Genomic DNA, 24,832 nt, shown 5'->3' on the forward strand with positions numbered 1-24,832 from the left:
CTTGATTATAACGCCAATATTTAAAAAGCAGGTAAAAACAAAAGAAAACATTAAGATTGCTTCATATAAAAAATGACTACGGTTGAATGTGTCATTTCAAAGCACATAAATAGAAAGGAAATATTATATACATACCTTCTATTCTATACTCTTTAAACATCTTTTCGTTTTCTAAAAAGAAAGAACGACAAAGAAATAATTATTGGAGTTTTAACAAAATCTAACTATCATTTCCATGTTAATTCAAAATAACAAAAAAACAAAAACAAAAAAAAACTAAAGATTATAGTCATTTTTTACAATATTTCTTCAGCACTTGATAAGTTATTTTCAAAAAACTTCTTTTTTTCGATTCTTAACTCATTAAGTCTCATTAACTTAGGATCGGAAGTGTTTTACTTTGCTTTTCAGCAAAATGACAATATTTTATATATACAGCAGGAAGTGGCATCTATAATATAAATCTCACCTGACTGTTTGCTTGTATGTATGTATGTATGTATGTATGTATGTCTAAAATTTCCAAAGGGCGAATGAACTCTTTTTCTGGGTCAACGGCCAACTAGCACCGTGTATATTTGTGTGTGTGTGTATATGTGTATTGGGTTAGCCGTGGTGAAGGCAACCTTTCTAGGAGAAGCAAATCTCTGATTTAAAAAACCATAAAGCGGAAGACCAGTACCCGCATTAAGCTGGTCTGCAGTTTAATTTGTTGCTGGCTATTTTGCTCTTGCTTGTTGCTGGATCTCAACATTTTGAACCGAGAGAGAGACTTAGCTGTCGTACAAAGCTAAGACTCTGTAACATCGTATTTGTATAGATACTCCCTCAGACATTTGGGCTCATAGATTTTAAATGTCTGAGGGAGTGGCATTCGTCTGACAAGACGTTGCAATCATCATCATCATGTCTAAAATTTTCGACAGAGGCAACGGATTTTCACGAGATCGGTATCATTTTTAAGCTCGACTCTTCGGACAACAAATACCGAAAAATTGGGCCAAACCATTTATTTCTTCACCCTCAACTGGACACTTTTATACAAGGAGGGGTCGATATTTTCGAAATTCATCCCTTCTTTTCGATTGATTAGCCTTAATTTAAATCTTCACTACTTCCGCTTTGGCGATGGATGCAACGGCAAAGACGTCAGGTTTTATTTTTCACATTCTTTTCCTTCTTTGCGTCACGAGTTCGAGCCTGGCTGTCTACTACTATATATTTTTTTTTTTTTGCTCAACACACACCTCCAAACACCCGGACAACACCAGGCACCCAGACTAGTTATATGTAAAAGTGAAACACATATCCATGTTTCTTTTATAAAAGTTCTTAATGCATATTTTTTTTAAAGTGTGTGTGTGTGTGTGCGCGTGCATTAACGTGGCATTCCATATTTCTCCTACCAAAGTTGTTCATATTTAAAGGAATTCACTGTGGTTCCAGAAAGCAAGAAATTGAGTCAAGCAGTGTAAGTTTTGAAATAATTTGGTCAAGTCATAATTGTATAATTTACAGCAGATCTTCTGGCATGAGACTTTCTTATTATCTTGTTTTACACATGATAAATTGTACCAGATTCAAATATGCAGGGCTTAATACTGTTTATAGGAAAAGGATGAAGTCCAATTCTAATATTTATAACAGCTTCATCAGATGATCTTCGTTGACATATAATCAATAGAGAAGAGTTTAGTAAAAAGAGAATATGTATCCAGGAGTCCGGATGAATAAAAATCATTTGGAGAATCCAAGATCTCCTTGTCGTAGAGAATGGAGAGGAGTTCATGTGAAAAGAATGTTCCTGAGAGAAAGTCTGTATTTAGTTCAAAACAGACTGAGTTGCTGTGTGGGTTTTTAAATATGTATATGTATTGACGTGGTATAAGTTCATGTGTATGCAATTCGTCACCATGTTGGATAACAGAGTTTCCTTATCGACAGCAAGGTCCGACTTTCCTCCTGAGAAGTTTAAGGATTGAAAGGAATGGCGTGGATGAGTAGACAACAGATGCTTGCTTGCGGCTAAAAACAGGAACGTCAGTAATGAGCATTCCTTTTTATAATTTCCAGGCACAATCACTTGTTGCATGAGAGATTATTTCTGATTAGGTAAATTTTTTTTTTCATGGAGGTCACCACTTATCAAGGCCCAGATGCCACTCGGGGATAAAGGTTATTGTGTGTACAGTAATCAATGGGATAGTGTTGTAGTATTCGTTAGTATTGGAGATTTGATAAAGTGTTATTACTTAAGGGGGCGGTTCATCAGGAATTTGTTTATGTTGGACTTGAAGACATCCAAGTTGAAGTCAGGTAGGAAACTGGCAAGCGGTAGAGAGTTCCACAGGCGTGCAGTTCTAAAAAAGAAGCTTTGTTCATGGAATCTACGCTTTGATTCAAAACATCGTTAATGAGAGATTGTTGCTATTGTTGTTGTTGTCGTCGTCTATAGTACAATTCTGTGCCAATGTTCAGACATCTAGCCTTAATACTGTTCAGCAAAGTGGATTTCATATAAAATAGTAATAAGGATTTGCAAACTGGTTTAAATGATTCAACATAAATAGGTAAATTTAGTATGAAAATGTCTTAGTTGATTTTCACAAATGTGAATAAAAAATGGCAAACTAATTTCACAAACGACATGCAAGAGGAAACTGACTAAAGTTGGCAAGTATCTTTGACACAAGCAACCCATAAATCTCAGCATATACGTAAAGATTACCTACTTAAATTACGTTCATATAGTTCCTAATTCGAGCGAAAGTAAGTCTTTTGATTTTTTTAATCATTAGTTTATCTACTATATTAATAATCGATTTTTCCTTTCTAATTTCAATCGCCATAGGAGTATAAACAAATATGTTACAAATAATTCTAATATGGTAAAAAAAGTTGTTCCTTTTTAAAGAATGCAGTTATATTCTTTTAAAACTTGAAAATGAGAAAAATCTACTCATGATGAGAATGTAAAAGCAATAAGCCAATTCATAGCATGCAAAAAATATGATGTAATTCTTTTAAAAATAAAATAACCTTATTTTATCAGGGTATGTTTTACTTTCGATTAATAGCTTCCTGTACTGTAATCTTGTTATCTGTTTACAAGTTGATGGAGAAGGAATTATTTATGATAATTCATGAGAAAAATTAGTAATGAAAACTTACTGATATATTCCAAGCGTTCTTCATAACCTGTTGAAAAAAAAAAAAATAATAATAAAAAACAAAAGTTATATGTGAACCAGCAAAAAAAAAAAAAAAACTTCAGATATATACACATATAAAAGTCTGTCCTATTTCATATTTTGAAAACTAGAAAAAAAATGCTGAAAAGAAAAAATAAATTAAAACGTAAAGATCTGGATACGAATATAATTAGTAATTTTTAAAGTACAATAAATATTATTTGTATATCTTATATATAAAGTAAAGTTATATATTTCCTTATTTTCACTTTCATGGAATGATAGGATAATAAACAAAATAAATAAAAATGGTTTTCCATATATTTTGTTGTGTTTTAAAAAGCAAAAATTATCCCTTAAATCATTTTTTCCGATTTTGGTATTTAGTCCTATGAGATATTTTCCCTTCCTTCACCATTTTAAGAGGAAGGTGGCAGTATTTTCTCTCATTATCTGGAATTAACTGTGTCTCTTCCGCTCGACATCATAACAAATATTTACTAGGATAAACTTTCGGTATCTACTAATTGCAAATTCTGTTTGTGATTATGCTTATATTAAAAATGGCGCCCATTTTTTTTTTTTTTCTCATGTCCTTCTGAAAATAAGTTTTAATACTTTACTATTATAAATATATATGTGCTGTGGATAAAATACTTGATAAAATTCAGTTATAAGTTCTGAATTACTTAAAATTTCTACCATGGGTGATAGAAACGAGAACATGCTACTGTGACTCCACGTGGTTCTACCGACAAGTCGTCAACTCCAAACGTTGTGTGCCGAGGCTTTCTCCTTCATCTTCATCCTCTCATTCTGGCTGTGTCGGCATCTTTTCATTAGTGACCGTCGATGGGGACACATGGGTCCGCAAGTATAAAAATGAAATAAAACAAACACAGACGCCAATACTTCACATATATGTCGGTTGGACTCTGAGTATGTGTTTCTTAAGGTTCACATGTACGTTCTGTCTAGGCTGTGTCAGTCACTTATATACGGGCTCATCTCTCCATCTCCCTCGAGGGCCTCCAAGCAACCAACTATCCTCGGCTGTATCAAAAATCCAGCACTGTCTATCTCAGCCTCAACTGTCCATCTCAGACCTCAACTAACTAAGCGTCCAACTGACTTCCCCCATGTCAAGTGTCATTCCGATTGTTCTCTACCTATTTGTCACCTAGTCATTTGTCACACCCTGAATTAAACCGTACCCTTATTTCTCTTTGTTTGCATTAAGAACAAGTTCCTATCCACTGTCTATTGATAAGTCCTTTTATCACTTGCTAAACCTACTCCCTTTTCTTTTGTCATCTATCCTTTGTTAATTAATGTCTCCCTTTTTTTCTTGGAATGGATCACAGGGATTGCAAATTGCATTGTTATGATAATTATACTTATGCATTCATGATCTGAAAGTTTTATCTCTCTGTTACATATATTGACAGTGTGAAGCTCTATGAAAGCAACCCCTGTCATTAACGTGCGTCAGAAGCAGAGCTACGTCATTGAATTCCTTAACACAAAAAAAAATTGAACCGATCCACATTCACCAACGCCCGTTGAACGTTTACGAAACTTATACATTTGATATCAGCAGTGTTAGGAGATAGGTTCATCGATTTCAAAGTGGCGACAGGGATGTGTGACTATATAATATATATATGTATTTCTTACACAATTCCTAATCAATTGAAACACATTTATTTTCACAAATACTTTGCTACATGATTTATATAATGTTGTATTATTTCAAAAAGGGAGATAATTTCATATTATAATTTCTGGATCTATTGCCTGTACTAAAGCTACACAGTTAATTATTACAATATCTCTTTAATATAAAAAAAAAATGACAGATGTTGTACAGAACAATTTCTTTATTTCTACAAAAATGTGAATTGAAAATATTTGAGCAAACTTGTTTACCACTTAATTCTACATAGATATGGCATAATCACTTCGACACTGGTTCTCCTTAGATCACCAAAAGTTAAACAACGTTGAGCCTGGCTAATTTTAGATGGCTGATCATTTGGGAATACCATGGATTGTATGTTGAAGGATGTTGACAAGTCCTTGCAAAACCTACAAAAACTTACCTTGACAAGGATATCCATGTTACTGAGAACCGTTTGTGAATTTAACATAACCTAGAAACTTCCTCCTTTGGAAGAAGCAGGTTCAGCCCACCAAGGGTGAATGCTACTGCGTGTGATATAAATATGTATTTTAATTAAATATAATCTCATTTGCTGTGTTATGTTTTGCAAGATTTCTACCAAAGATAATCTATACAAATTGCAAAGCAACATCTGTTATGTTTTTTATAAGCAATTTAGATGCGCTTTAATTAGCAACTCTGTTAAAATCTGATTGTTTGTTTGGCATCTTATGTCGACTTATAATCTATTAAGAAAATAAAGTTAAACAAAATATATGACTAACCTCTTAAGTTCCATCTCCTGTCATAGCCTGCAAAGGTGAAAAGAAATGAGGGATTAGGAAAAAATACAAAAAAGAAAAACAAATGTTTGTTGTTTACTTTCTACAAAGATTTAAAACAATGTGGATGAACGAAAACAACACCCCTCCCCTTAAAATCTAACCTTCTCTCACCATGGTAAGGTTTGATGATAACATGGTGATGTCAGAACTACCTGGCTAATAGAGTTTTGGGGGAGGTAATGATGGCTAAGTGGTTAACGACACGGACTTACAACCTCTGCCAAGTTTAAATCCAGTTCGTTTCACAAAAACACTTTCATTTAAGGATGTTGGCAATCTTCAGATGGCCCCTCCTGTATGTAATTGACGCCACTTATAGACAGAATTCTAACTATATATCAGAGGAAATGAATTCCAACAATATTCATCTGATTCATGCGAAATAGATTTTTAACAATGTAAATTACATTATTAACATGGTTCACAATTTACAATGTGAATACATTATTAAAATGATTCCGATTTAACAATATGAATACATTATTAAAATGATTCATATTTAACAATGTGAATACTTTAATAAAATGGTTCACATTTAACAATGTGAATACATTATAAAAATATTTCCGATTTAACAATACGAAAACATTATTAAAATGGTTCACATTTATCATGTGAATACATTATTAGTTTGGTTCACATTAAACTATGTGAATATATTATTAAATTGGTTTACATTTAACAATGTGAATAAATTATTAAAATGGTTCACATTTAATAATATGAATACATTATTAAAATGGTTCACATTTAACAATGTGAATGCGTTATTAAAATGGTTCACATTTAACAATGTGAGTATATTATTAAAATGGTTCGCATTTAACAATGTGAATTGCATTATTAACATGGTTCACAATTTATAATATGAATACATTATAAAAATGGTTCACATTAAACAATGTAAATACATTATTAACATGGTTCACATTTAACAATATTAATACATTATTAAAATGGGCCACATTTAAAAATGTGAATACATTACTGAAATGGTTCACATTTAACAATGTGAATACATTTTAAAGATGGTTCATATTAGACAATGTGAATACATTGTACAAATGGTTCATATTTAACAATGTACATACATTATTAAAATTGTTCACATTTAAGAATGAGAATACATTATTAAAATGGTTCACATGTAAAAATATGAATACATTATTAAAATGGTTCACATTTAACAATATGAATACATTATCAAAATGGTTCACATTTAACAATGTGAATATATTATAAAATGGTTCACATTTAATAATGTAAATACATTATTAAAGTGGTTCACATTTAGCAATGTAAATGACTCATAAAAATTGTTTACATTTAACAATGTGAATACATTATTAAAGTAGTTCACATTTAACAATGTGAATGCATCATTAAAATTGTTTACATTTAACAATATGAATACATTATCAAAATAGTTCATATTTAACAATGTGAATACATTATTAAAATGGTTTACAGTTTACAATGACAATACATTATAAATATGATTCAGATTTAACAATATGAATACATTATTAAAATGGTTCCCATTTAACAATGTGAATACATTATAAAAATGGTTCACATTTAATAATATGAATATATTATAAAAATGGTTCACATTTTACAATGTGAGTACATTATAAAAATGGTTCACATTTAACAATGCAAATACATTATTAAAATAGTTCACATTTAGCAATGTAATTACATTATTAAAATGGTTCACATTTAACAATGGGAATACATTATTAAAACGGGCCACATTTAACAATGTGAATACATTATTAAAATAGTTCATATTTAACAATATGAATGCATTATTAAAATGGTTCACATTTGGCAATGTAAATACATTATTGAAATGGTTCATATTTAACAATATGAATACATTATTAAAATGGTTCACATTTAACAATGTGAATACATTATAAAAATGGTTCACATTTAACAATGTGAATACATTATAAAAATGGATCACATTTAACAATGCAAAACCATTATTAAAATAGTTCACATTTAACAATGCAAATATATTATTAAAATAGTTCCTATTTAACAATATGAATGCATTATTAAAAAATGGTTCACATTTAGCAATGTAAATACATTATTGAAATGGTTCATATTTAACAATATGAATACATTATGAAAATTGTTCACATTTAAGAATGTGTAGACATTATTAAAATGGTTCGTATATAACAATGTAAATACATTATTAAAATGGTTCAAATTTAACAATGGTAATAGATTATTAAAATGGTTCACATTTAACAATGTACATAAATTATTAAAAGTGTTCACATGTAACAATGTGAATAAAGTATTAAAATGGTTCACATTTAACAATGTGAATACATTATTAAAATAATTCACATGTAACAATGTGAATAAAGTATTAAAATGGTTCACATTTTACAATGTAAATACATTATTAAAATGGTTCACATGTAACAATGTGAATAAAGTATTAAAATGGTTCACATTTAACAATGTAAATACATTATTAAAATAGTTCACATGTAACAATGTGAATACATTACTAAAATTGTTCCCATTTAACAATGGTAATACATTATTGAAATGGTTCACTTTTAATAATGTGAATACATTATTAAAGTAGTTCACATTTTACAATGTTAATACATTATTAAAATGGTTCACATGTAACAATGTGAATACATTATTAAAATGTCTTACATTTAACAATGTGAATTCATTATTAAAATGGTTCACATTCAACAATGTAACATGACACTCGACGATAACAGTGAATTTCATTGAATGATCGCCAAGAACAAGTTAGAAAAATTGTGCAGACGATTTTAGATATGCTTATATTGGGGTTTAGTCAATTTTTAACTCAAAGGGAAACAGGACCACTGTATTGCGTTCGACATATGCAGAAAGCCCTTACAAAGTAGCTCCGTTTGTGGAAATTTTATGTGATGCGAAACACACTGATAAAGAAAGAAATATTTCTGTGTTGTTTCAGGTAAGCAGACTAGTTTCTGCTATGAATGCCTTAAAATGAGGAACCGGAGATTTGAGGACAATCCACGGCCAAAACAGTTTTAATATTGATAAAGCGACTATAAGAATGCAAAAGAAAATGAAACCGCAGAAAGAATGATGCAATTGTTAAAAAGCATTTTCAAAATCAATAAAAACGATTCACTTACTCCAATACAATCTGTATACCAATGTCCATGCATATCTGTCAAGTTCAATGTAGTTGGCCACTCTGATGATAAACCAAGGGTGTGGTCGGCTTGATATTCTCTCCAGACCCAACTTGTACACTTTTCCAACGGCCACTACAAACACCTTGACATGACTACGTTTCAAGAGTTCGGCCTGTTTTGTGGTCCACAAAAGATTCACTGATCTGCCGTTCGTGATGACAATGGCAACACTGACCACGTGTGGTCTGGTTCCATATCGGCGAGTGAATGAAAATCTTCTGATGTAGTTCAATGCACGATTGGTGTATTGTTGTCCTCTCACATACGGAATGCTATCAATGGCTCGTAGCACTTCATGCAGAGTCTTGTAGCTGTTCAAGTTGAAGTCATCTCTTGCCAAAGTGCTATAGGTGATTGCACCAACTCTCACGTGACTTGGAGCAATACGGAAATACTTGACAACCTTCTTCATAAAACTTTTCACCCTCATGAAATTATATAATCCAACAGAAGTTGATGCATCAACCACAAACATAATGTCCAATCGGGCTTTGTTATAACCTATGAGTAGAGGAACATTAAAAAATTATTGTTAAAATTTAAACATTATGTGGTCTTTAGGACATAACAGTATATAACCAAATAATAATGGCTAAATACAGACCAATCAACATGATGATTTAAAAAATAAAAAATGAAAATAAAGGTTAGCTAACCAGGTTTCGTTCCTCGCTCAACAGAGCTAAAACGAGAAAAATATGATTTTAAAAAATGTCATGAATATGGGGAGAAAAAAAAGAGAAAAGTAAATAAACGGGGGAAAAGTTACATAGAGACCAAATTAAGTCCTAAAAGATTTTGTTTTTGCTTGCAAAGAGAAGGTCTCAAAGACTTAATAAAAATAGTCTCTAAAATTTTTAAATGAAAGGGCCAGTGCAACTTACCCAAGATCGTAAAGTAAGTCGAACTCGCCCTTTCATTTAAAAATTGTAAAGACTATTTTTTATTGTCTTTGAGACCTTCTCTTTGCAAGCAAAAAGAAAATCTTTTAGGACTTAATTTGGTCTCTATGTAATTTTTTCCCCGTTTATTTTTCACTTTTTTTTCTCTCCCGCCACATTCAAGGCTTTTTTTTTTAATCGTATTTTCTTCAATTTAGCTCTGTTGAGCGAGGAAGAAACCTGGTTAACTAACCTTTATTTTCATTTTTTATTTTTTAAATCATCATGTTGATTGGTCTGTATTTAGCCATTATTAAATTCTGTAACCCACCCCCTGAAAAATTTTCAAATAACTAAATAAATACAGATGAATCTTATTGCCCCATGAAACAATTAAGCTAATAACCAATAAAAACATTAAATTTTACTAACCTGGCAGTCTAATTTCTTCGCGCTCTAGAAATAGAAAAAAATAATAGGTGTGATTAATGTTTTCATTTCAAAATCATTTGCAGATAAAAATAAAACATGTAGGAGATTCCTGTGTACTTGAATTTGTATTAAGCAATCGCTATTAGTTACTTTTGCCTTCAAAGCCAATATTTAAAACTAAAGTGAAAGTGAAACCATCTTGCAGCACAACTCCATTTAAATCTAGTCCATATCACAGTAACTTCGAATGCTTCACTGGCAATATGCTGTTTGGGAAGAACAAAAACAATAGGAGAAAAATAGAAATTATACATGTTAATTTTGGGCACTTATGCAGAATATAGACTGTGCTGAAACCCATTCTTAACATGGGGAGGGTAAAGTGTTTTGTAACCATCCTATACTCTCACCTAACACTTTAATAAACAAGAGACACCATAAAAATTTAAATCCTATCTATAAAAATAGCATGGTTCGAATTCTGCATAAGTATTAGATTGTCCAGAAATTCCTTCGCATTTTAAAAGTTCAGGTTTCTGAAAGCTCCTAACAAGCTTATACAGAGTGGAACGATAAAATTGTCGCTCTGAAAAAGACGACATTATTACATTTCCGTTTGATGAAAACCGGGTTTTCCTTTTTTGTTGCAGACCATCTACTAGTTGGGCAGTTGTGTACAAATCTCAGGAGCGACAGGAGCCTTCTATCATGTCTAAAAATGACACAATGTTCAACGAGTTAGATCAGAGATGCGCCGCTGTACAACTCTACCAATCCAAGTTATGACAACAGGACCATTGCCAGCATCCTCAAAATGAATCGCTGGATTGCCATGAATAACAGGGGCATGCCCAGGGTGATGAAAACAAAGTTTCTGGCAATGGTTATGATCTTTGGTGCGGTTTCAAGTGAGAGCTACACCATGCCACCAGATGTCTTTGAAGTCGGCTTGAACGTCAACACTAAAATGTACCTGGATGTGCTGTTGAATGTGGTGCTCCCCTGGTGCAATCGAGTAGGCGCTGGCAGACCCTGGGTTTGGCAGCAAGACTCCATGCCGGCCCACAAGTCCAAAGTGACCCAGGCTTGGCTTCAGGAATGCTACAACTTTGTACCTTTCTCTAACTTGCCCCCTCCTCCCTAGACCTGAACCCGCTGGACTACTTCATTCGGTCATACATCGAGAACATCACCAACATGACCTCCCACAACACCAACGCGAATCTGTTCGCTGCCATCTGCCGAGTATTCACCAAGCTCTCGCTGGCACTTGTGGAAAAGGCATGCTTCCAGTTACAGACCTGTGAGGCAGTGATTGAGGCTGAAGGCAGCTACATTGAATAGTTGTCAGCTCTACTACATAATCAAGTTACTTGAATTGATTTTTGCAATAAAAGTTTTCAAATAAAGCTGTAGTATTGTTTTCTTTAGGGTGACAAATTTATCGTTCCACCGTGTAAACTGTTTACTTAAATTACTTGCATGTGTTACACATTGCTGAAAAAAAATATTTTTAATTTATTTACTTTCAGATAACCCTCATTACAGGAAAATAGATTGCAACAAATTTCATGTTCGAGTAGTTATATATTTTTTTTTTAAAGAGAAACTGTTGCTAAAATTTTTAAAGAGATTCATTAAATGTATGGTGACAAGGCTATAGGAGAACCAACTATTCGGAAATGGTTTGTAAAACTCAAAACGGGAAACATCAATCTTGAAAATGACATTCGCAGTTAAAAAAAAAAAATCCAAATTTTATATTGATGTTTTGGAGACAAAAATTGAAGAAAATGCAGATTTTTTTATTGAATAAATATTTGCCAACAAAAGAGAAATCTTCTTATTTCTGTCCTCTTTGTGTGCCTAAAAATTGATCGGAACTTTCCAGAAATGTTGTTAAGTTTTGAGACATTGTGTTGAACAAAGATGGCGGCGTAGTTCAGATCAGTAACCAAGATGGCGAACAAGAATCAAATGCGGTCCATCGCGTAGTTAACCTCTTAAGTTCTGAGATATTATGTTGAACAAAGATGGCGGCGTAGTTCAGATCAGTAACCAAGATGGCGGCGAAGAATTAAATGCGGTCCGTGACATAGCAAATGGCGAACTGATTGAATCCAAAATTCGACGATTTTTATAATAATTTTGGGACGTTTTCATTGGTTGTTTAGCACAGCCGTTGGTTATAAAAATGATTGGCGAATCCATTAGAAGTCAAAAACTTTTTACAAACGTAATACCTTATTTTGTATTAGTTTGTTTTATAAATCGCAACTAAATTTGTTAGCATGGTGATTGATATTTAGTTGATTCATCAATAATGTGCTAGTTCCATTGCTTAGATATTAAACAAGCCCCACCTGTATCCCAGTTTGCATCTATTCGAAAACAAAGCCCACTCCGAAGGAAACATGCGGTGCAACTAGTGTCATATGTATGGCTGTCCCCTTTTCATGCAAGTAAGAAGACATACTAGATAAGTGAAAATGATATTAGAAAAAGGCTAGAATTGAACTCTGTAGGCAAGTGTTACAAGATAATGGATAAATTGGAATCCTATGAATGCAGTCGATTGGCAATTCTTTTAGAAATAACTAAATATTAACTATGTCAGTTAAAATAATGGACAATGCGAGTTTATAGATAATGGTTAAAAAATAAGTTAGATATTGAACAATGGAAATTGGGAATTCTTTGTTTGCCAAAAGTGTGTTTGGACAGACATATGTAAAATCCATGTGAAATTTAGTCACGTGCGTTAAGAGCCACAGTATGACGTCATAAACAAAGGAATTTCTCAATATATTGAGAGAGTGTTTGAAGTTAGGGAGATGAGATGATCACAGTCACAGTCACACTAATAGAGTCAGTGAGAGACGAGAGTAGGGAGCGACTTAGTGGAACTGATCCCCTTAGAGGCGAAGGGCAAGAAGAGTAGACCATGTAGTCATACAAGTTTAAATTCCTGACATCATCAATCGGCCGACAGATGAATAAAGAAATCATTTAATATTTTGTAATTGGTTGTCTTCGTGTCGTCCTTACAACCGAAAAGTTAAATGTGTTTGTCATCATCTTTAATGAACTTTGTATAACCCTTTCCAAGTAATGTGCCTCTTCCATCATAAGTGAAGTGTCTCCCCTCTGATGTAAAAGAACTGTATTACACATTTCTTCAATAATGAATTCGCATCTCTCTCAGCTCTGTTATAAATGTCATTATCATCCCTGTTCTGAGTCCCCCATTATATGTGTCTCCGATATAAACCTCCGTTATTCCCAATATGTACCCGCTAAACAACACTAAATGTCACAGTCCAAAATGATGCTTCGTGACTTCTAAGTCTCTAAGATTGTAGAAGCCAAAGCTTGGGGTGGGGGGAAATTGGTAATGTTGAGTGATCTTTGGCTTCTCCATGTTATTAGGACTTACACCTGCACGTTTCTGTTAATTTCCCTTTTCATGCAACACAGAACTTTAAATGAAAATATAATTATATAGACATATAAGAAGTAAATATCTTATGTAAGGCGTTCTAAATGTAATGACTCCAATTTTTAATTCCGCCGGAATAGATCAAAGGGGATTGCAAATTGCATTGTTATGATGACTGAACTAAAGCATTTATGATCAGAAAGTCTCATCTCCTTGTTGTAGATATTGACGGTGTAAGACTCTAAGAAAGAAACCACTCCCGTCTTCGTAGCTCTTCTACTTTTTTGAGTTAAATAAAAAATAGGAGGTTTTACTTTTGGAACGATCCTCATATGACAAAACACACTCTGGACGCCCATGCACAGACATTGTTCATAGTTGGCAAAAGTGCATTCAGAATGGTGGTGACTATGTAGAAAAATAAATTCTGGGGCACAAAAGGTTGCACGTTTTAATGGCACCACTCTCGTCTTTCGTAGCTCTTAAACTTATGAGTTAAAAAAAAATAGGAGACTTTACTTTTGAAATAACCCTCGTATACATACCTTCTTCCCGGTATTCCACAAAGAGCTCTTCCCTTCCTACAAATAAATAATTAATTGAATTTAATAGAGTGACAACTATCAAAATATTGTAACTGCAAAACGCATACAAGCTAACCATGGTTTTGTAGGCAATGCAGATTAAAAGCAAAGCAACACTTGCTTTAGTCTACTAAGCATTAGACAAGTTAATGACCGAAAGAAAAATTTACATGAATTTTTACTTATGAAGATAAACAATAAAGTTCACTTACTCATATATTCCAAACGTTCTTCATAACCTGTTAACAAAGTAGAAATAGTAGAAATATATGAGCATCAAACAACTATATATATATATATATATATATATATATATATATATATATATATATATAGGGTGAACCAAAAAAAAAAAAACAGAGAACATTCAATTGTTTTTCTGAGCATTTTACAGTCAACAGAGAAAAAAAGGCCAAAGACCCTAGTGTTTTGATGTGATGTTTTGGATATAATAAACTAGTTACGACCAAAGTTTCATTTTTATATATATACATATATATATATATATATATATATATATATATATATATATATATATATATATATATATATATATATATATTATAATTTTTAACAAAAATTTACTTATTAAATTCCGGTATTGTTCATATACCAATTAAACCAAAGTCAATATTAATTGACGCAGTTGATTAAGCTCAACGACTATCAGTATAAATAAGCGATCATATATATATATATATATATATATATATATATATATATATATATATATATAGATAGATAGATAGATAGATAGATATAGATATAGATATATATAGATATAGATATATATGTATATGTAATTTCGCAACAAACAAGACAACGATATATTATAACAGGTTTATCATAAGATGTATTTCTTTAGTATTACAGTCGTTTTTGAACCATTTGGACAAGCTTAAACATTATTTCCTTAAAAGATATTCCAAAATGGCTATTCATCAGACACAAAATACAACTGTAATACATATAAAATATACACAATTTCTATTTTACTTATACAAGCAGTGAAGTCACCTCTCCCTGCTTCATTTTATCGATTAATTTAAAATTAATAAGAAATTGGGTGCATTTTTATATGTATTAAAGCTGTATTTTGTGTCTGATGATTAGTTATATTGGAATATCTTTTAACAAAATTATGTTTAAGCTTGTTCAAACGATTAAGAAATGATTGAAACACTGAAGAAGAAATGATCTTTTGATAAACCTGTTATAATATATCGTTGTCTAGGTTATAACCTACATACTCAACAAATTTCTCGTCTACAGACTTGAAAGTTGGTATATAGGGTATTCAGACACGTGGAAACTTTTTAATCCGTTTTCCTCCGGAAAAAAGGGTTACAGAAAGAATAAAAATTGGAAAATTGTGACGTGGAGGCCATCGAATCTTTATCTGTTTGCTGTTTTACAAATGCGCATGTATGAATTGTTCACTTGAAAGATTCATTATGTTACGAATATGTTTTTAAAGATCGTATCACGATGGCTTAATGGTTATCGTACTTGACTCACTATCTTTAGGTTTTGGTTTCGATCTCAGCTCGAGTATTTTTTTTACTTAAAAGAAGTGAACTATTAACTTTATTTATTGCGGACTATTATCCTCATCTTAGTTCTTTCACAACGTTTCGGCCAACTATTCCACTGGCCTTCGTCAGGTGGTAACGACGACGGGATAGGAACTCCGAATCTCCTAACTGCATCCACTGTAATTACTGCCTTCCATAGTTGTTGTCGTCTCACCATGTTTTGGCCAAGTAAGCCTCTGGCCGGCTTTGGGTAAGATTGAAACCATTATCTTCAGACAATTCTTTACAATAATAGTCCGCAATAAATAAAATTAATAAATAATACTCATCTCAATAATGAATTCCAATTAAATAATATAAGGAATAAACTGTTTAGAATAAAAAAACATAATACTCGCATGCACATGTCTCAGTTTCTGTAGGAATTAAATATATATATATATATATAAATATATATATGTATATATATATATATATATATATATATATATATATATATATATATATATATATATATATATCTTTTAATAATATTATTGGAATTCATTCCCGTTTCCTTGTACCTATTTGTGAATTATTCCACGGATTTCTGCCTTTTGGATTACTTTGGATCATCTTCCAATGACGCGATTCCCTTTGATTTTACTTGTGCGAATGGAAATTTAACTAACTTTCTTGGATTTGCATTTTTGGATTTTACTGCCATTGGATACTTTATCCTTTACCAGACTATCCATTCACATGAAATCACATTTTTATTAACCTTATTCCCTCTGCTTCACTTTTTGTTATCAAGTGGGATCTATGACTTAATTGTGGTTTCATCAAATACTTTTGCAAGCAAAATCCGATCCCACATTTTGCTAATTCCTACCCTCTGATGAGAAGGAAAGTATTTCTTCGAAACCCCGCGGATTAAGGACTATCCACTTATTTAGTGTTTCTTTTTTAAAATTAAATATGTTTTTAACTCTTTTTCAAAGTGTTTTTTAACATGTTTTATTAACTACTTTTTCTTATATATATATATATATATATATATATATATATATATATATATATATATAATTCGGTACCTTTTGATGTATTGGAATCGATATCGGAAAAATGTGTCCCAATTATCCGATGTCAAAAAAAAAAAAGTTCTTTTAATTGGTTCCGTTAAACAATGAAAAGACCCGAAGCAATAAATGTGAAATCCACCATGTTTACTTTTTTTTAAATCTAAGCATCATTTTCGAGTTATATCTTGAAAATGCAATTCGATATTATTTCCATTATTCCGACTACTGTTCCCATCTTCAGTGTTACGTTTTTCAAAAAGGTTCGGTCAATGTAACATCCGACCTTCTTCGGGTGTGTCTTGTAAAACTCGAGAATCTTCATGTCAGACGCGCAAAGATCCGTGGCACTGTGGATAAAGTATTTAGTAAAATTCAGTTGCAAAGTTACATTCTTTCGGAGGTTGATAGTTAACCCTTCAGTGCGGGGGATACTCAAGACACAATTGCGAATTACTTAAGACTTTTACTCAGTCACGGCTGACGGGGCGAGAACATGCAACCTCATGGATTAAATAAAAGGTTTCATTCGGACTTCAATGCATATTTTCGAGTTCGAGAGAAAGATTCCTAAATTTGACAGAAAGATTCCCGAGTTCAACAAGATACACCTGAAGAAGATCGGAGTTTATATCGACCAAAACTTGATGAAAAATACGTTAATCAAGATGCGATCAGTAGTCTGAAAAACCCAAATAATATGAATAATTACTCCTCATTTCAAAAATTCAGAAACGCAAGACAGTTCAGATAAAAAAAGCAAATGTTTTGTGCATCTATCTTGTAAATGTGTATGTAAATGAAAGAAAATTTTCATTTTGTTAATAGCTCTTTTTATTATTTAATGTATCTAAAATATAAAATATTTTAAGAGAAGACTAGACTTAAAACTCGACCTACCTGCTAAGTTCCATTTCCTGTCATGGCCTGTAAAAAAGGAAGGAGTTATAAGCAGAGTGTTTTTACATATAATTTACACAACGTTTTTTTACATATAATTTACACAACGCTTTTTTTAAATAATCGGCACAACGTTTTTTTACAGAGAATTTACATAACGTTTTTTTACATATAATTTAAACAACTTTTTTTACATATAATTTACACAATGTTTTTTAATAATTGCCATAACGTTTTTTACAGATAATTTACATAACGTTTTTTTTTTGCATATAATTTAAACTTTTTTTACATATGATTTAAACAACGTTTTTTTTAATAATTGGCACAACGTTTTTTTTACAGATAATTTACATAACGTTTTTTTTTACATATAATTTAAACAACTTTTTGATATATATAATTTACAGAACGTTTTTAAATAATTGACACAACGTTTTTACAGATAATTTACATAACGTTTTTTTACCTATAATTTAAACAACTTCTTTTACATATAATTTAAACAACGTTTGGTTTAAATAATTGGCACAACGTTTTTTACAGATAATTAACATAACGTTTTTTTTACGTATAATTTAAACAACTTTTTTACATATAATTTTAACAGCGTTTTTTAAATAATTGGCACAACGTTTTTTTACAGATAATTTACATAACGTTTTTTTACATATAATTTAAACAACTTTTTACATATAATTTACACAACGTTTTTAAATAATTGGCACAGCGTTTTTTACAAATAATTTACATAACGTTTATTTTACATATAATTTACACAGCGTTTTTTTACCTATAATTTACACAAAGTTTTTCATATATAATTTGCACCATCTATCTTTACATATAATTTGCACAAACTATTTTTACATATAATTTGCACAACGTTTTTTTACCTATAATTTGCATAATGTTTTTTACATATAATTTGCACAACCTATCTTTACATATAATTTGCAAAAACTATTATTGCCTATAATTCACTTTTTTTTACATATAATTCACACAACGTTTTTTTATATATAATTCACACAACGTTTTTTTTAACATATAATTCACACAACGTTTTTTTTACATATAATTCACACAACGTTTTTTTTATATATAATTCACACAACGTTTTTTTTTACATATAATTCACACAACGTTTTTTACATAAAACTTGCACAAACTATTTTTATATATAATTTGCACAACGTTTTTTTTACAACGTCCATGAAAACATCACAGTTTGTTGCATTGATATTACATACTGTTCACCCATGTTTTTACCTACAAAATATGAAACGAATTGCTAAAAAGGAGCGGGGAAATAAGTATAAGACTTGAAACATGTTATACAGTAGAGATGATGTATTCTACTTTTAAAACAATCTAGATGCTATGGTCACATTAGTGTAAGTATGATATCTTCTTTTTCTAGTGTTGCAATTAAGTAAAGAAGATATACGAAAAGGGCATAGAGACAAGCATAAACTTAGATGAATCAAAATCAAAATTAAAATTAAAATTAAAATCAAAATTAAAATTAAAATTACAATCAAAATTAGAATTAAAATTAAAATGAAAATCAAAATTAAAATCCAAATCAAAATTAAAATTAAAATCAAAATTAAAATAAAAATTAAAATTAAAATAAAAATAAAAATTAAAATTAAAATCAAAATCAAAATCAAAATTAAAATAAAAATAAAAATAAAAATTAAAATTAAAATTAAAATCAAAATTAAAATTAAAATCAAAATCAAAATCAAAATCAAAATTTAAATCAAAATTAAAATCAAAATTAAAATAATTAGAAGCAAACATTATAATAAAATAGAATGTTCAAAGTAATAGACATTAACTTACTCCAATATAGTTTGCATTTTGTCTTTCTGTTGAACTCATAAATCCATGAACAGAACAGAATAGACACATGTGTAAAAGCAACTAAATAAAAGTTTATAACAACTATTTAGACATTCAGAGACAACTTTCTTTACATAGTCACCATATATATATGTATATATATATATATATATATATATATATATATATATATATATATATATATATATATATATATTCATAAGATGGTACAAAAGAAAAATGTTACAACTACTACTTGGATGATAATATCAATTTCACAGTTAAGTCTTGTTTATACAAGTATTTGCAAAGCAACACACCTCTTTCTCTACATCCTTCTTCTTTTCTCTCCAACATATCTGACATAAAAGTGTTTCAATGACAAAAAAGATGTCGGTGTTCTTTCTCTAGCATTGTTACGTTAATCTCTCATGTATATATCTCTAAAACTACACATATCGAAATGATAAGATTAATGAAAAAAAAACTTTACTTACTCCAATATAGCCTGTAGACCATTGTCCATGCATATCTTTCAAGTACCCTGTAGTTTGGTACTCTGACAATAAACCAGGGGTGTGGGACGCTGGCTATTCTTTCGACGCCGAGCATGTACACTTTTCCGATGGCCACAACAAATACTTTGACATCCTTTCGTTTCAAATAGTCAGCTTGTCTTGTGGTCCATAGAAGATTCTTTGATCTGCCGTTTGTAATGATGATGGCAACGTTGACTACATGACGCCTGGCTCCACGTTTTAGAGTGAATGAGTATTTTCTGAGATATGCCAATGCACGATTGGTGTAATCTCGTCCTCTGATATATGGAATTCTGTCAATGGCTCGTAGGACTTCATGGAGATTCTTGTAGGTTTTCAAGTTGAAGTTATTTTTTACTCGAGTGCTGTAGGTGAGAGCACCAACTCTCACATGCCTTGGTGCAATACGGAAGTATTTGACAACGTTCTTTACAAAGTTTTTCACTCTCCTGAAGTTTTTCTTTCCAAGATAAGTGGATGTATCAATCACAAACATGATGTCCAGTCGTGTTGTGTCATAACCTATGGGGAGAATAGAAGAGAATTTAAACGTGCTATCATATTATGATATACATGCAAAGTAGATCTAATAATTTCATCCATTCCCCACAGCCCAAAGAAATCCGGCACCAATTAATGCCAGCAAAATGTGCTAACCTGGTAATCTGATGTCTTCTCTCTCTACAAAAGGAAACAAAAATATAATATGTTAGAGATTTTTAAAAATAAACAAAATTAAAAAATAAAAGCAATGTTTAGCTTCTAATAACATAACCAGAAAGTATCTTTTGAAGTCCTTTCTATGCGTTAAATAAAATATGACCCGCATATAACATGCGATTGCTGCCGGTGGAATGCACTAATTATATTAATGAATAACTCTGATACAGTACCTTAATAAGGAGAATAGAATCGTTTGCTTTTCTTATAAAAAGGAACGAGAATTAACAAGGTCTGACTTTGCTAGCTCGCTCCATTACTCTGTTCACTTTTCATCTTCTACTTGTTGACGTTGTTCTTATTATTTCCCCTGTTAATCCTGACACACAGATTGCAAAAATAACTGAATATTTTTTGAAATCTGGAAATTATCATTGAGATTTTTCACACGTTTTTGATACGTGAGTGATACCATGAGAATGCAAGAGGAGCAGTTGCTAGTGTGGTTAAAATGTACCACAGCACAAACGCGCGTATGTAAATGCATGCAAAATGACGTCACTGGTAGGGAAAAATAAAGACTTTAAAGAGATCACATTAGAGACGGGAATAACGTTCAAGAGCACGTTCATGAAGACGATCATGTGACAGATGTCACAGCCATAAAAAAAGCATGCGTGGCAGGAGAATGAGGAAATAAATGTCGTTGTACCAAAAACAAAAAACAAAAAAAACAAAAACAAAACAAGTTGAACTTCTTTTCTATTCTTTGTCTACTTTGCGACGGAGATTACAACCTATTGGTTCCCGAACAATGTTACAAAAAGAATTTGAGATTTGGAGTGAATAGAGTAAGTACAGAAAAGGTCTACACAAAGAAAGTGTTGTTTTTGTTTGTACATATGTGGACTTGTATGTGCGTCTGTGAAACTGTGTTTATGCTGTTATTATATTTTTGTAGTCCATGGCTGTGACTTGTGTGGCCTGATGGGATGCCGGTAGCCAAGGGGCCATCGCTAGAATTTGCTTACCCGTGAAAATAGTGTTATGACTGATGCTGGTTCCTGCGGCAAGTTTAGTCCCTTGGTGTTTCTCACTGGCGACAGAATTTGGCTTCACGCTTACATAGTTAATATGAACAGGGGGTCGGCTCCCAGAAGTCAGTTTTTCTAATTTGTTGAAATCTGGTATAGGCAACCAATCAAGATTGAGTATTTTGATAGAACTGACCAAACAGTATTAAGTATTTCAACAAAATAAACATCGAATATCTTACAGAGATCGTTTCTCTGCTGTTGTTGTTATTGATCGTACAGGAGTTCCACATGTCGCATATGACTAATTGGAGTATTTTAATAAGAATATATAATGTTTTTGTTAAATTAGAAACATACAATATGCGAACAAATGATTTAGCAACATTCGCAAATGCAAAGTAATGAAGTTGTTAAAAAAAAAAATTAAAAAATAACGAAATTTTAAACAACAAATTTTGAAATCGATAAAATGTGATACATTTTTTTTCAATGTAAACAAACATTTTGCATAAAGAAAAACGGCTCTTCTGCATTTATTAACCGATAGTTTCCATGAAGTTAGCTCGGGCTCGCTCAGCAGCTGATGGAAATAACTGGAAAAAGTTGACCGAGCGTTTCGCAATTTTTAACGAACACGCTGTCTGCTTTTAGCTAATACGAATCTATGAAAGCTACTTGTTTATAAATTGGAAGAAATATAAAATAAAAAAATTTAATCGCGCAGGTTAGGGTTAGGGTTAGGGTTAGAGTTAGGGTTAGATAAATGTTTGTAATTTTATTTATTGTATTTCCATGTTTTTCCTGTTCATCATTATAATTTGCTCATAGTGGTTTAAAGTTTCGCGATTAGCCACCCGTCAGCGCTCGAGTACACCCAAGAAACTTCGTGAAAACTACGGATGGGTAAATGCAGAAATACCAGAAAAACGCACCGTTTTTCAGTGATCGGGCACAGTTATCCAGCCTCAATAATAACACTGCTAATGTTCCTATTTACAATGCCTCCCCACAGGACAGAGTTAGACAGCAGGGTCGTTTTTTAATGCGGAGAAAAGGAACAAAAATTAAAATTGTCTCAGTCGTGAAGGATTTCTCCTCCACTGACAGAGAACAAGAAATTGAAGTGCAGCATCTGAAGAACAGATACTACACTTTGAGATATTAAATCTTTTATTCATGTTAAAAAAAATACAGAAAAAAAATCAACGATGAACAAAAAACTTAGGCACATGGCCAACTCAAAAGGGGGGATTTTGGGGGTCGTTGGTCATCCTTGTCACTCCAGAACTAAACAAAGTCAAAAGTTTCTCCCAGCTAGTATCTTCTTTCACCATAATACCGCATTCACCCTTTCATATTGGGGGACGTCCTAGTAACTCCCAATTTTTAAAACATTTTTTTTGATCTTGTCCCTAAGGCCAAGTAATAACATTGCTAATGTTCCTATTTACAATGCCTCCCCACGGGACACCAGGGTCGTTTTTTAACTTGGAGAAAATGCTAATGTTACTTTTATTTATCATGAAAATTATAATACATTTTTTAGGGCATACAACAAGTGCCGAGCAGATGCTATATAATAAAAAATGGTACAACTGCTAATGTTACTGTTAAATAACAAAATTACATTTTTTTTTTTAATGTAGTTCGCAAATGTACTGCTAAAGAGCTGTGTGTATTCTACGAGTCACATGTTTAATACGTCTGTTGGTGATTTGCCTTGGTAACTTATGTCAATATGCTTTGGTAAGACAGGACTAATGCCAGACAGGCCCAATTAGCATCAACAAAATTGATGTATATTTATTTTTGAAATGTAAATGTACATAAAAAGGAAATTTTCACACACCTTCTTCATCATACTTTCTGATAATTTCTTCATTTCCTGCAAAGATATACAAAGTAATAATTAATTAAATTCGAATGGCTAATAGCAAGACGGAGTATACATTTATAGCCTTTCAAAACATACACTTATCTTTTTTATTTCTTAGGCAATGCTTAATTCCAATTATAAATGTAGGTTGGAATCCTTAGGCGTAAAGAGAGAATCATGAAAGGTAATTTAATTGGGAGGTTCAAATTAATCAATATTTTTAAATACTAAGAGACTCATAGACTTAAGTTTATTTGTTCCAAATATGGTTTGAATTATAGCAATAATGGTGAATTTTATTAACGATTGTGGGTTGGAGGTGGGAGTGTCGTGTTCTATACTGTAAAATAAACCGTCGTTACATCCTGATTTTTTTTCATCATTTTTATACCGGGTTTTTGTTTTCAGAGCGAAAAGAAATTAGACTATCAGAGTAGTTTTTGCAATCTGATTTTCTATAGAAAAAAAAAATGAGGGAATGATTTAGTTGAAGGTTTCAAAATTGTTAATGAGATTTTTTTTTACTCATGTATAGACTTTTCTCTTCTCCTTGCCCACCTGTGGAACTCTGTTCCATTGGTCTGCTTTCCAGCTGACTCAATATGATAGTCTTCAAGTCCAATGTAAACAAGTTCTTGTTGAATCGTCCTCTTAAATAATGACATTCTACTCAATTTCCACTATTAAAAATTACTATGCTGCTGTCCAGGTGACTCCGATACACTCATTAACCTTTTTCCTATCCGGGCCTTGATAAGTGGTAACTCCCTTGTTAAAAAAAAAATACACGATGGATTCAAACATAATATTAAAGCGTGAATTTACAGGGACATACTCATTTATAGCAAGGCTGAAGTTAAATGTCGGGCAGCATTTGTTACAACAATGCGGGCTGCCCCCTTCTACATCCGAGGTAGATGTGTCAGAAGTATCATGGTATTGATATGGTCACACCCAGTCTTCTCTTTCATCAGGCTGCGACACAATGATAGATTCATGATTACATAGGTGTACAATATGAAATCTAATCAAACATAATACCTTAGGCCGAGGGGGTTTGCTAAATGCACTACATTTGCTCATCATGAAGGTTATCCTA

General features: G+C 31.7%; 1 protein-coding gene across 50 annotated transcripts in view; it reads right to left on the reverse strand.

The window, feature by feature from the left end:
• The window catches only part of LOC145303484 (uncharacterized), a 578,993-nt gene that overhangs the window by 383,520 nt on the left and 170,641 nt on the right, over positions 1 to 24,832 (reverse strand). For all 50 annotated transcript variants that reach the window (XM_080144904.1, XM_080144905.1, XM_080144871.1 and 47 more), the window contains 11 exons: positions 23,707 to 23,742; positions 20,818 to 20,841; positions 20,119 to 20,682; positions 17,771 to 17,797; positions 14,487 to 14,513; positions 14,236 to 14,271; positions 10,252 to 10,275; positions 8,876 to 9,439; positions 5,640 to 5,666; positions 3,172 to 3,198; positions 136 to 171 (listed from right to left, as the gene is read on the reverse strand). In XM_080144904.1, the coding sequence (XP_080001030.1) occupies positions 136 to 171; positions 3,172 to 3,198; positions 5,640 to 5,666; positions 8,876 to 9,439; positions 10,252 to 10,275; positions 14,236 to 14,271; positions 14,487 to 14,513; positions 17,771 to 17,797; positions 20,119 to 20,682; positions 20,818 to 20,841; positions 23,707 to 23,742 (1,392 nt within the window). The remainder of the gene's footprint in view (positions 1 to 135; positions 172 to 3,171; positions 3,199 to 5,639; positions 5,667 to 8,875; positions 9,440 to 10,251; positions 10,276 to 14,235; positions 14,272 to 14,486; positions 14,514 to 17,770; positions 17,798 to 20,118; positions 20,683 to 20,817; positions 20,842 to 23,706; positions 23,743 to 24,832) is intronic.

The sequence above is a fragment of the Euprymna scolopes genome, chromosome 19, assembly GCF_053919585.1.
Source record: "Euprymna scolopes isolate OS-2025 chromosome 19, ASM5391958v1, whole genome shotgun sequence".
NCBI classification, from domain to species: Eukaryota; Metazoa; Mollusca; class Cephalopoda; order Sepiida; family Sepiolidae; genus Euprymna; species Euprymna scolopes.